The 13,747-nt window shown below is 48.7% G+C and overlaps 1 protein-coding gene across 1 annotated transcript in view; it reads right to left on the bottom strand.

The window, feature by feature from the left end:
* Positions 1-381: 381 nt before the first annotated feature.
* STK10 (serine/threonine kinase 10) overlaps positions 382-13,747 on the bottom strand; it is a 47,956-nt gene continuing 34,590 nt past the window's right edge. The window contains exons 7-19 of the mRNA XM_088521484.1: positions 13,624-13,705; positions 12,542-12,676; positions 10,680-11,225; positions 6,988-7,118; positions 4,898-5,021; positions 3,511-3,690; positions 3,181-3,273; positions 2,878-3,007; positions 2,342-2,466; positions 1,860-2,048; positions 1,407-1,532; positions 1,042-1,155; positions 382-927 (exon numbers count right to left, since the gene is read on the bottom strand). Of these exons, the coding sequence (XP_088377610.1) occupies positions 787-927; positions 1,042-1,155; positions 1,407-1,532; positions 1,860-2,048; positions 2,342-2,466; positions 2,878-3,007; positions 3,181-3,273; positions 3,511-3,690; positions 4,898-5,021; positions 6,988-7,118; positions 10,680-11,225; positions 12,542-12,676; positions 13,624-13,705 (2,116 nt within the window). The 3' untranslated portion in view covers positions 382-786. The remainder of the gene's footprint in view (positions 928-1,041; positions 1,156-1,406; positions 1,533-1,859; positions 2,049-2,341; positions 2,467-2,877; positions 3,008-3,180; positions 3,274-3,510; positions 3,691-4,897; positions 5,022-6,987; positions 7,119-10,679; positions 11,226-12,541; positions 12,677-13,623; positions 13,706-13,747) is intronic.

The raw sequence follows: 13,747 nt of genomic DNA on the forward strand, positions 1-13,747 counted from the left end.
GAGGGCCTAACCCTTCAGTGCCATATTCCAGTCTCTCATGAGACAGTGTCAGGTAGACGCCAGAGGGGCTGGTGTGCCAGCAATCAAGGCAAACAAAGGAGGAGAGGCATCTTCTAAAGCAAACCCAGCCAGTCCACTTCCTGCATGGTCTATGCTGGGAAGAAGCGGGGAGAAAAAGCACAATCTCCTCAAAAGAAAAAAAAATCCAAATCACCATGTCTGCCTTGAGCATAGAAGAGCCACAGTAGGTAAAAATAACTCCTCTGTGGCAAGTGGTGGGGGTCCACAAGGCCAAGGTCAGCTCAAGACAAGGCCAAAGCTGCTTTGCTACAGACAAGTCATTTACCCTGACACAGAGGACCAGGAGGACAAGCAGCCACCGCAAAGAGAGGTTAATAACCACTGGACAGAGTACAAGAGGTGCTGCCCATTTCTCCTCTTCAGAGCTGTTACTGCTTCAGTCAGAGCTGACAAGCCCAGTGAGCACCAGGCTCAACGTGAAAGGTGATGCATTCAGCCAACAGTGCAAGGAAAATCACAGGAAATGCTCCCTCCCAGGCTTCCCAGTATGGAATTGTGCTGAGCAGACCAGCCCCTGGAAAAGCCACCAAAACCTCCAGTCAACATCCCGCAGCATAAGACAAGGCTGCATTTATCCCAAATGGAGCAAGGAGGGCAGGATGATGCTGTTCTGAGAAGAGGCTGGTGAGAGGGTCTTCCAAGTCCAGGCTGCCCACCAAGGAGGACAGAGCAAGTAGCAGCTGGTGGCCTGCCAGCCGCTAGGTGTTACAAGCTTTCTGCAGAGCTGAATGGGACAAACTTGGCATGTTTGGTTGGGGATGCTGGAGTCGGTCCATCTGCCTCTTCACTCAGCTTGAAGAACATCTCCTGCTCACGCTTCTTTTGGTTCAGCTCATCCTCCAGAGCCTTAAGCAAAAAGTAACACACACAAGATATGTGATGGTGATTACAGTGGAGCTATGGACACTGTCCCCCCAACCAGCTGAGCAGGACACCCTGCTCACACAGAGGAGGCACTACCTTCTTCCGTGGCCTCAGCATGTCCCGCCACTCCTTCATGTGCTGGTTGTGATTCTCATCCAGGGATTTTAGCTTCTGCGTTTCATGTTCAATCAAGAGGTGACACTTTTCATTCTAAATACAGACCACACAATAAAAACACTCATTAGGGACCATAAACCCTGTGCTCTAAGAAGACTTGCATCAGCCAGAGGCATTCAGAGCTCTGAGCTCCAGGTCATATATAGCCCCAAAAGCCTCTAAAGGAAGAGCAGGAGGACATCGGTTCTAATGCGCTGGCAATTCTCTGCAGCTACTCTGCTTGCAAAGGCCAGACCCCCTCTGTACAGGTTTTGCAGGGGATCAGATGTGCTGTGCAAGCTCACCTGCAGCTGCTGGAGCTCAGTTGTGTTGCTCTCACACTGGGCAAGCATGTCCTTCATCTGCGTCTCGTGTTTCTGCTGCTGGTGCTGCCGCTCTGCCTTTTGCCTCTTCTCTTCCTGCTGAGCAAACTGGAACAGAGAAAAGCAGGTACCTGTATAAACAGTGGTGCTCTGATCTCTGAAACTGGTTAAGAGACTAACTTTATTATCTAAAGGTAGTTTAAAAAAAAAAAAAAAAAAGGCTGCAAGGGAAGGGTTGCTTCCCAACACTGCTCACACAGTGAGCAGCACTGAAAACCATCCCTGATGCCACAAAAGCAGAGAGTCCTAATGCCCTGCACTGGGTTAGACGTCTGGGATCAGTAGCCTCTTTCCTCTCTAATCTCCATTCTGCCAATAGGACAGTAAAATACCCTCAAGCTGAGCTTCAAATTGATGCCCTTTGCAGAATCTGACCTGTTTTATCTTCTCCCGCTGCTCGGCTGCACTCCCGCTGGAGTGGATGTGAAGGCTCTTCTTGTACATGGCCATGCGTGTCTTCCCTTCGCTCCTCTGGATTTTGGGGAGCCGGGCTTTCTCCTGCTGCTGCCGAACTTTCAGCTGTTCTATCATGCGTTGGTTGTATCGCTGCATTTGCTCCCTCTCCTGTGAGAGCAGAAGAAAAATCATCAGAGAAGTCAGACCAACAGGGAAACTGCTGAGGAGACTGAAAGGAGCTGGAGAGCTCTGCACACAGGCACAGGACTTGGGAGCTGCACGGAGGTAGCTGGAGACAGACAACTCCTTGGGGAGAAAGGAGGGCAAGAAGTGAGGGCAACTAGTGAACCTGCTGCAAACGCAGAGCAGGAGAAGGCTTAAAGGAAGCAGAAATGACTGTGAGATCTGCCACACGGTGCCCATCAGCACAGCACCGGGGGAGGAAGGAGTTAACTCTTCACCTTCTCATGCTTCCGGAGCAACTCATGCCGCTGGAGGAAGTACTGGTCCTTCAGCTGCTGCTTGACAAGCTGGTGCTTCTCCTGCTGCTGATGCTCTTCAAGATCCCACATGCAGGCCTCCCGATCTGAGCAAGGCAGAAGAGTCAGGAGAAAACCCTCCCTGGCATCCTGGCTTGGTCGCACGTAGCATCCCAAGCATGAGCAAACCCTACATGCAGGAGCAGTGCAGCAGACGCAGGGGGTGATCATTCACCACCTGTTTTCCAAGAGAAATTGATTGCAAACTATATTGGTGATGCATTTCGTGCAATTATGAAACCTAATTGGTTCATATTTGTAAAGTGCTTTAAAGCTTAAAGCTCTAAGTATTATGATTGTTAAACATTTAGACAGGATCTGGCAAGGATGTTTTTTGCCAAATCCTGTCCTGCCAGCTTGCAACTCTGTCACAGCATCTGTTGCGTGGGAAGAGCCAGCATCAGATAAACCTATTGCTACAGCATTTGCTTTCTTCCTCTTCACCCTTTGCCACCCACCTCTCATGAGCTGCTGCTTTTTGTTCAGGCACTCGCGTTCCTTGTCACAAATCTCCTTTTTGTTCTGGGCTGTTATATTCTTCATGGCCAACTCCAGATCCTCTTTCTGCTTGGTCAAAAACTCCTGTTCCTGGAAGAGAACAGCCGTAGCACCTTGAGCCCTCCTTTGCTACAACTTGACAAGCATCTGGTGGAATTTTAACATGTGCCAGTCCTTAAGGGAGGGAGGTCAAAATGATGCATGCTTCTGCCTCCTCCAGTCCTCCCACTCTGAGCTGGAACAATTCTCTCCCTCAGCCTTACCATGGTTTGCTTCTTTTGGGAAAAATCATCCATCTTCACCTTCATGTTTCCTTTCCGCTGTTGCCGGGGCAATTTTTCAACCTCATTCTTGACCTTTAGGGGAAGTAAAGGAGATTTTTATCAGCAGGTAACTTTGGTCTAGGAATAACCCCACCTAATGTCCCCAAACAGCTGGATCTCAGGAATCATTTAAAAATATCAAATAAAAGAGCTTACTGCCAAAACATTAGCAAACACTTTCCTCTCAAGATCTACTGCAGAGAAATAGTGATGCTTTCCTGGAAAAAGCAGATGCAGGGAACCATCCCTGCATCCCTTTCCCATGCTTACCTCCTTCTTCATCTGCTTCAGCTGCTCCAGAAATTTGGTGTGATCCCGTTCCTGCTCCAAGCGAATGCGCTTTGCCTCCTCTCGCCGGCGCAGTGAGTGATCTTGTTCCATCTTCTCAATCTGCTGCTTCTGCTGACGTTCAAGGTTCTCCAGTTCGGTGTCATAGAATTTTTTCTTTGCCTATTTGGGAAGGAAATATAGGTCAGCCTCAGCCTCCTCTTTACTTCCTTCCAAATGATAAAAATAAAAAAAAAAAAAAGGAAAAAAAAAGTGGAATCTCTGTATGGACTGAGCCTCTTTATAGGCAGAAGTTTCCAAAAATGACATTTGAAGCACACAGAGCAGAACTACTAGCAGGAGCAGGAAACATTCAAATTCTCATGTTAATGCACTGCAACCCCCTCTGCTTGCTCGAGTCCTGATCTGCAACATCCCACTGGGACCCGTTGCTCTGGGAAAAATATTAGCACACAGTGCCCCAGCACAACATTTCTTGCTCTGCAGATGCAGCCTTGCGAGTCTGAGCGTGCTGCACTCCAGCAGCCCCTTTGCATCTCTCTTCTCAGGTGGCAGAGGCAGAACATGCCAGTGTTAATGGGGGCAGATTGCTAAGTGCCACAGGGGAACTGCGTACAGAAGCACATGCAGGGGCTTTACACATTGCTCAGTGCTGTGAACAAATCTTACAAATGAGAAGTGACTTGTTAGGGTGGAAATTCACAGATGTGGCATGTCAAGACTTTAGAAATGTAAGAGAAACAGGAATTGAATGATGCTCCTGCCACCCTGCCAGAAGAAGATGGGGTTACTGAGCATACATGCTAGGTGAATTAAGAAAGAGAGATTTAAAAGATGGCTCAGGAAAGTTTTAAAGAAGTGACTTATCTACAGAATTATTTTAACATAAGCTCCCCAAAGAAAGACTAAGTATTTAAACTCTGTTGATCTTTATTCAATTTATGCCCAAAGACTTTCCAGTTTTTCTGCTCCCACACCCTGGCTCTTCTGCTTTCTTATTTAAAGGGTTTTTTCCTGTGAAATACAGGAACAACGTGCTATAATCTGTTTCTCACAGTAGTCTCAAACAGACATATAAGGAAAAAGCATTGAAGAGGGAAAGTCCAGAGCACTCCTTCCCCTGCTACACCCTCCTGGGGCAATGGTCATTAGTGCTTGCTATGCTGCATGTGCTTAATGGCCACAGAAGACTCCATCCTCAGCACATGCATCCAATCCCTCAAATCCTAAAAAGGTTTCTCAGCTCTCTGTGGACATGATATCCCAGAACTGCTGCAACCCAGACAGGGCTGTCTCGTGAGTGGGTTTGCAGGGCATCTGCAGAGAAGCCAGACCAGCTGCTGTTCAGGAGCTTCCCCTGCCCACATACCGTCAATTCTTGCTCAAAGCGTCTGAACATTTGCTCCAGCTGCAACTGGTGCTTGCTATTGAGCTGGGCCTGGTTTCGGTGCTCCTCCTTCTGAAGGAGACGCAGTTCCCGCAGCTCCTGGCGCCTATGGAGAATCCAAAAGGAGGAGGAGAGAAAAATGCACAGTCAGACAAGTTCAGAGAGACATGCCTGAGCAGAGACGGCAGAATCAATAACGAGAGCACTGCTGCAGTACATGAGAATTGCACAGCTGTCCCTTAGCACTGCCACTCTCGCCTTGAGTACAGGCAGGTGAACACTGCCCGCTGACAGGCTCCTGGGCTCTGTGACACCAGATCACTGGAGGAAGCAGGATGTTAATTGCATTAACTGTTGGCCACAGGGAAGCCAATTGCTATTTAGGACTTTGGAAGCAAGCCTTGACAAAACTCCTGAGGTGATGCTGCAGGCAATACTCTGCCATCTGAAATCCAAGACACCTATCCTGCCATCCACCCTAGCACATACTGGTCTTCAAAACACAGCCCAACCCAAGCTAATGTTGCCCATCCTGGACCCCATGCTCAGCACACGTTCTTGCTCATAACAAGATTGTAAAAAGGGCAGTTTCTCCAGATTCTAACTTATCTATGCAATACTCCCCTCATGTATTCATTCAGCTTTACATCCAGTGAAAGGGGGTCTCTGCCCAGTGTCTGAGTCCATTTGGCAAGTTTATGCCCGGGTGAGCTGTAAATCACTGATGTGCCACTCAAGAGGGAAAGGGGTAACAATTTTTCTATGCAGAATCCCTTTCATGACCTCTGCTATGCATTAGTGTTGCACATTTCAGTACAGCTTTCTCTGGGGGCCCTACTGGGAAAATCACTTTAGAGCGATTTCTTTGATCAAAACAAACTCTAGGCCTATTAAATCAATTGGCCCAGCATGTTGTGCTAGCTTGTATTCCCACCTTCAAATCAATACCTTGGTGTACTCCAAAAAGCCAGCAATAAGACCCTTAAGTGCAAAACAGTACAGCAGGAGAGTTCATTATGCCTGCTAGCTGGCCCCACCAGAATAACTCCATCTGAAAGATGTTCAGGGACTTGAAGCTTTTCAACCCAAGCCTCTCTGTACGTTCTTCCACCTTGTAGGTCACAGGAGGAGGCAGACTATTAATAAAGAGCAGCCTGTTTTCAGGGATGCAGCCACACCTGCAAGAGGACCAGGAGACAGCACCCTGGCTGTGAATGCTCTGCGCAGACACATGCTCCCCAGGTACATCTGGGTGTGCGCTGCTTGAAAGAAGTAGCTAATGAGCTACTACATACACTCCCCATTAGGGACTAGAAATAAGTCTGCCATGGTGACATACTGTGCTCAGGACAGATTATATGCTCAGGGAGTCCTTCAGAGCTGTGCAAATGAAGCTTAGAACAGAGAACCAAGCCAAAAAAAATGTATTTTAATTCTTAAATAGGCCTCTTCATTTCACTGATGCTACGAATAGTCATGGAGTTAGAAACAGCCCTTTCCCTCCCTAATAAAGGGTTAGTGACATTTGAAGGCTAAAAAAATCTGTAATGGCATCATAAAGGTTTAAGCAAGGAGGACATGCCGTGAATAGAGTGGTGGTCAGAGTTTATAACGTCCTGAGTCTTTTTGTTAACAAAGGATGAAATACAAGAACAAAAGGAATATGACCATCTTGAGAAGTTTTCTGTGCTTAATTCCACTGAGCTTAATTCCATCCACAGCCCTGGAGACACACATTTGATCATTCCCAGAGAAGGCTCAGAACCAGCCAGCACAAGCTTCCCTTATCATAACCTTGCCACATCTTAACCCCAAGATGCATCCCTCATTCTCAAGTATGGAGAGCTCAGTATATGTGCTCAGAGCACCCTATGCTTGGCACAAATGCAGCCCAGAAAAGGATGCTCACGTAGGACAGTTGTCCTATCTGAGCTGGACCACGACTACTACATTTCCCAGAAAAGGCAGACAGCGGAAGGAATTCTGGTTGGTCCTGGGTTTGTTTGTGGAGAAAGAAAATCCTGTCTCAGATATCCACTGTGTACTCCCCTCGGCCCTGGTGACCAACTTACCTGAGAAACCTCATCTCTTCATCCTTCTTCTCATCCTCACTGATGATCTTTGAGGTGGTGACGCTCACTTCTACTCCATCCACCACAAACTTTCGGGTCCGCTTCAGCGTCTTCTTCTGCATCCGAGAATCCTGACATTCATCAAGGGAAGAAAGAGAGAGACCATAAAGTTGGCTCCCTGGCTTACCATGCAGGATGCTACAGCTGAAAGTCTTAGAGCAACATTCATGCTGTTGCTAATAAAGAACATAAGCAAGGAAACTTCATTAAACAAAAATCAGCAGCAGATTTGGAATTCCAGTTCAAGCCATACAGTCTTTGCTTACTATTATGATGCGTGATTTCCACCCTCCAGAAACATGATCTGGAAGAGAGACAACCCACCACCCTGAGGACCCTTCCTTGCTTTGTCTAACAAGGTTGACAGAGGATATTGGGGCCTCAACTGCACTGCAGCGCCTAGGAACCACATGAAACGTGAAGTTTGCAAGGTTTCCCTTTAAGCCTCCGGGGCCATCTGACTCTCAGGTTCCCCCAGCACACCTGCAGATCCAAGGCAGGCAAGGCTTCCACGTCAGGCTCACAATTCCAGACAGAGCTGCATGGAAGCAAGCCAAGCTTGCCTGAAGGCGCAGACCGTATGTCCCTCTGGCTCTCATTACAGTGCTTAGCTAATCACAGGCGACTCCAAGCCCCTCGGTGACCTCCGCAAAGCAAGCCAGGCTCACTTCCACTGGGGTAGGTGGAGACAACTGCCAGGAGTGGTGCTCACTCTTGGCTGCGGCACAGCTAGCGTGCATTCCTCCTGGATTGATGCACAGAGCATGGCTGCACAACTGGACCAGGCAGTCAGCTTCTTTGGCAAAAAGGTAAGGATATGAATGACTTAAATCCTGCGGTCCTACAGAGAAAGCACAGTGGTGGAACGGGCAAGCACTCCCCAGGCCCCTCTTGCTCTTTTTTTGGCTTCTGCTCCAATCACCATCACAGAGGAGACAGCACGAGAGCTTCTTGTGAGCCCCAGAGACCAGAGCTTGGCGGTTCCCAGAGAGCTTGCTGCAATGAGCTGGAGAAACCCTAAGGGCGAGCTACTTGTAACTGCAGAACCACATACTTGCCCATTCATGGTCAAACCTACATGGCAAAGCAGGTGCAAAAGCCTTGCATGAGCTGTGCACATGCATAGCTTAGCTCACACAGGCCCTTATTGCCCCCAAATTGCATTCAGGCAGCAGAGCTAAAAATCCTACACTTGCAAATGGAGCAAAGGCCAATATTAGCATGGCTAAGCTGCCTGCAGGGCTCATTCAGCACACTGACTCGAGCAACCGCGACAACACTTGGCCCTGAGCTGTGCTACAGGGCTCTTCCTCTGCTGCCAAGCACACGGCTCCCGAGCTTATTCATGAGGCTATTCAAACTTAGATCTGCAACTAGAATTATTCATTTTCTCCTGGCTTTTGCTGATGTCCCTTGGTAGAGGGTCGAGATCCTCTGCTGAACATGAGCAAATGTATTTCCATGACACTTCTGTGAGATAAGCTATATTCCAAACACAGCAAACTGACTGTGAGAAACAGGTCACTGGGGACACTGACTTTATGTGCCCACTCTGAGCACATTTTGCAGTGTAAATCATAGTGTGTCTCCTCCATCTCTCCAGCGTTTTAGCAGAAGCTGTGAACACACTTCTCATGCAGATCAGGCATCAAAGTCAAGCTACATGCTCAAAACCAGGATCTCCTGCACAAACAGTCACCTTAACTTCGCAGGTTAGTAATAAAAAACATTTAACAGTTGATATCAGAAATGCTTTAACTCTCTGCTATCCCATCTCTTGCTGATACCTGGCACACATACAGGGAAAATGCAAGCAACGGGAGAGTATCACTTGGGAGGGGAGTTTGGCTTGGTGAACAGAAGCGTGTGCCCGGAAGCTAGTGTGATGCTTTGTGTGGACAAGGGGGAGAAGGCAGTAAGAAAACCCTCCTTCCCAGGTCCCTCCTGCATCTCTTCAGTGTACAAGTAAACAAACAGGCACAGCTATTTCCTGCAGCTGTAAACAGGAGCCCCTGGAAATCGCAAAACATCCCAGCATGGGGCTGCCCCAGCAGCTGAGAGGAAGAAGAATTCAACCTCAAGGAGAATTAAGTGCATTGAAAATGCTGGGGCTCAGCTCTCTGATCTGGGCACAAAGACCAGAAGTACGTGCCTAGGCTTTGGCTAAAGCAATGCATATGTGTGGTTTCTTGCTTCTGTTGTGAAACTTAAATCAAAATACAAAGTGCAGCCCAACCAAGAGAGACCCAGAGCTGCCTGTGATCGAAGCAGCACAGTCTGCCAGGACCAGGGCACTGGCGCTGGGCTGGGAGCTCCCACAGCAGCTAGCCTAGATGCTCGTCTCCAACCGCAGACCTGGGCAAATCATGTCAATTGAAGTGTGCCTGTTGTTCCGTTGACACCCCCCATCTGTCCCATAATTGGGACCATGGTTTCCAGCCTTATGGAGGATTAGCATTTTCCAGGAGTCCGACCTTCCTCTTGTATCGTGGCTAGGTGGAAGGAAGCAGCACAATCCAGTCCCTCCCCCCACACTCAAATCTCGGTGCAAAATGCACCCTTTTGTCTTTGCACTCCGATGGTGAAAAATAAAGAAGTCGGAAGGAGTTCCTGTGCTGCAGCACAATGCCCCCTGAGAAGGTCATTAAAGGAGACCTTTGCTCAGAGATAGGTAATCTAGTTTGGTTTGAGCATAGGGTCAAAGCAAACTGTAATCAAACATCACCATCTCTTTTCGAGACATAATCCCAGCAAAAACTCAGACAACTCCGTTTCCTTTCTAGGGGATCCATCAGGGAGAGCTATCATATGTGTAACATTGTACGCATCTTTGGCTGCCCTCTAAGGTGACCATGGCACCAGGAAAGCTAGCGCAGAAGGGTGAATTGCTATACAAGAGCACCAGAGCATCACACTTGCCCCATGAGCAAAGCCACACTAACTGTAGGCTCCTGGTGGGAGGCCAGCTATCATGCTCACAGCAGGAGAGAGGAGGTGAGAAAGTTTTGCCGAGAATGGTATTTGGGCATGTTTATATGCCGGGAAGCGCTCACTCATGCAGGCAGTCAGATAAAGATCTTGTGCAACACAAATCTCTGCCCCTTCAAGTCACACACATTACTTCATCTGTAGCTCAGCGAATATCATTCCAGTTATTTCGTGTCTTCAATCAAAACCATGCTGACCTAATGTGTTCAGGCTTGCAAACAGTCTCCAAAAAGCCTTAAAAACAGCCAAAAAGCCTGGGAGGTCGTAGTGCAAGTTACTACTGAGGCAAAGCAGGCTGGAGCATGGCAGGTTGGAAAAATCAAGTGCACCAGCCCAAATAAGCTGTCTCCTTGGACCAAGTGTTTAGGCAAGAGCCGTATAATGATTGACCACCTATAAAATTTAGGAAATCACATTTTGGATTTCCACACTTGAGCTTGCTCAGCCTGCATACCAACTGCAAAAGCCAGGTCAGCAGCATGGTTAATTCAGGTTTGTTAGAGACCCAAATTAACTGCAGGATGATTTGAATTTTGGGGATAATATACTTAGTCAAAAAGAAAAAAAAAAAACAAACAAACACCACTTCTTAATAAGGGGTTTGCCCTATTTCCACCTTTACACCCTCTACCCACCACTCTCACCTTCAGAGAGAGCGAGCCACTCTCTCTGTTGAGGGACAGGTCAGCAGACAGCGAGATGGTGAGGTCCATGCTTTCTGAAGCTGAAGTGCTGCCGGAATCGGAATCTCTTTTGCATCGGCTGCTGGAAAAAGGAGTCGAGGAATCCAGGCTCCCATTGGCAAGTTTATCCTCTGTGAAGTTTTCCAAGTGGCTACTCTCTGGCCGGTCCCCGATGCTCTTGTGCTCTTTGCTGGCTGTCCCTGGCTGCTTGTTCCCTTCGGTTGAGTTACTCAACTTGCTCTGGGTGCTGAAGGTGACTTCCCCACCTTCTGTGCCAGTGGCAGCAGAGCTGGTGACAGATTTCATAGGGTGGTTGCTCTCCATCTTTTTATTGTCATTGCTTATCCCTTCATCTCCCTTCATTTTATTGCTTTGTCCATGTGCAATCTCCTTTCCAGTCTCCACAGGCCCATTAACTATCATGGGTAAGGAAGAGTCTGGAGGTTTCTCCCCATCAAAACTCATCTGACTTGCTTCAGAGGGATCTCGTTTGTGCTTTCCAGGGGGCTGAAAGGACACAGAGGGAAAATGTTGGGCTTCGCACAGAAAGCAGGAAGAGAGTGGTCATGGGTATGGGACAAGAAAACCAGATTCAAAACCGAGAATCACAAACCCAAACAAAGACAAGTGTCATGGCCATTTTCTCTTGGGCAAGAGACCTACATGTCTCCCACAGAGCTCTCACTATGACTTTATCACAACTGCAAGAGCCATAAATCTTCATGCCTCAGAGTAAAGGTACCCACAGCTAAGGAGCTATTAGGGGGAAATTGTCTCTTTGAGGCATCAGTCCTGGGATATTTATATCTTTCTCCGGGTAGGTGGTCCTGAGAGCTGTGGACATTAAGGGAAGGGAAGAGGAAACTCCAAGGAACCACAGATTCTTCAGAGACAAGCTAGGATTTTCCATATTGAACCCCTTTTCTCTTGGCTAACAGCAGCACTGTCGTTTGCCACACGTTGGAGAAGGTCTGGCATCTCCCGTTGCCCAGGAGCCCTGTCTCACTTCCAGTAGACCCGGCATGGGGGTTTGCCAGGCTCTGTCCTAAAGCTGGCGGAGCCCTCACTGTTGTCCCACAGCCTATCAGCATTTTCTTCCTCTCCAGCTTCTCAAGCTGGTACCAGGCTCTGTTTTGCAGCCTTTTTTTTTTTTTTTTTAAGGTCACATCATTTTTTTTTCTTTCTGTGGCCAGGAAAAGGGGTGGCATTTCCTAACCTCTCCTGGAATTAGGAAGCATGGACTGCATGCTCCATGCTTTCCCAATCCAGAGCATCGGATAGGTCCTGGACTATGCTAACATTGGCTGCCACTTTGCAAGGATGATCCATGTCAAGCCAGCAGCACCTCCCCTTCCTCCTGCCTTCCTTCCCTGCACGTGTGCCTCCTTTCAGCAGCACCGCAGGGGCTGGAAATGAACTGACACCGGCACCGTGAGCCCAGTCACTGGTGACCCGTGTGGACAGCACTGCCTGCCCAGGTGCCGCGGGGAGGCTCCAGGCTCCACATCCTGCAGCAAACCTTCTAGTTCTTCCCCGGGGCAGCAGATTGTCACTGCGAAAGGGACACCTGGCCACCATCCAGGGGCATTGTTCCGCATGCCCTTGGTGGTCACAGGAAAATGGTCCCTCCCTGAGGGGAAACCGCTTTCCCGTCCCCCCGACTGGAGCTGACGCAGTGGCAGCCTTCTCCCCAGGGGCATCTGGAACGGGGAAACCCTTAGTGACCGGCATTGCAGAGCCAAGGAAAGCGCGGGGCTCCTTCCTGCACGGCTCTGCGCCACGAGCAAGTGAACTGGGCCTGGGAAGGGGGGTAAAACGCTCACCGAGGCAGACTCAGACGAGTCGTCCTCTTCTGCTTCCTCCCGGCTGTCTTCAATCTCCTCCATCACCTCGGCCTTCGCCTCTGCCACCAGCTCGCGCAGGGCCCGGTTGCTGGTGACCTTGCTAACAAACGGATGCTGGAAAGCCAAGCACGACACACATGTGTTAGGAGGGCAACGAAGGGGCCGTGCAAGGCTGGAGACAGAGCAAGTGAATAGAAACTGTGGGGCTGGCATTGCTGGGGAGGCGAGGAGCCTTCCCTGCTTATAAACAGTTACAAAGACGTAGGGACACGATTCCTCCCAGCATTACCAGGCATAACCCCGTGAATGAATTCACAGCTTTGTGCAGTGCGTGTGCAAGAGAGGAAGAAGCGGGTGCTGAGGTTACGCACTCAGAGCGCAGCACGTCAACAGCCACCAAACAAAAGCAACAGCTGCATTTAAACAAGGTCTCTCACTGCAGAAGACATCTATTAAAGATGTCCTTTCCTTGCCATGGGAGGGCTGGGGCCAGGGATCAGGTCTCCTGACTCTGCAAGGAGCCTTCTGCTGTGGAGGGAAGGGCAGATCCTTCAGAAAGCACAAGTGCAAACAGAGCTGGTGGGGAGCATTTGCAAGCAGCAAAAAAAAAAGCAGGGGGGGCTTTTATTTCTTTTCCCCCCCTACTTTTCGAGGGGACAGGATGGAAAGAAAAGAAAAGGTGTGAATTAAAATACGGCATAACACAAGCTGGCTGCCACAGTGGTATTTTTAGGAAATGGGAGTCCATTTCTATTCCAGCTGATGTCAATAGGAGCTCTGCAGTTGGCTGCAAGAGGGGAAAACATCACTACTACTCCATAGAGCATTTTAGTGGATGAAAAGTACCGAGCACTTTCTAAGCAAAAACAACATGATCTGAAAGCAGTCTGGGTTTTTTTTTAAAAAAAAAAAAAAAAAGAAAAAGAAAAGAAAAGAAAGAGAGAGAGAGGTAGAGAGAAAGAGAACCAGGATATACCAAAATGGGTGGTCCAGACACCTAAAGACTCATGAAGATACAGACATAACCACAGGTCCAGCCCAGGGCTGGTGCTGGCCCATACCTCCAGCAGCTGTGCTGCACTTGGCCGGGTCTCCGGGTTCTTGTCCAAGGCAGTCTTCAAGAAGTCTCTGAATTCTTTGGACCTTTAAACACAAATTTGCAAAGAAGGTTACAATGTTAGGGAG

This window comes from Tinamus guttatus, unplaced genomic scaffold, assembly GCF_059628265.1.
Source record: "Tinamus guttatus ecotype Peru unplaced genomic scaffold, ASM5962826v1 Tinamus_guttatus_pri_ptg000007l, whole genome shotgun sequence".
Lineage (NCBI taxonomy): Eukaryota > Metazoa > Chordata > Aves > Tinamiformes > Tinamidae > Tinamus > Tinamus guttatus.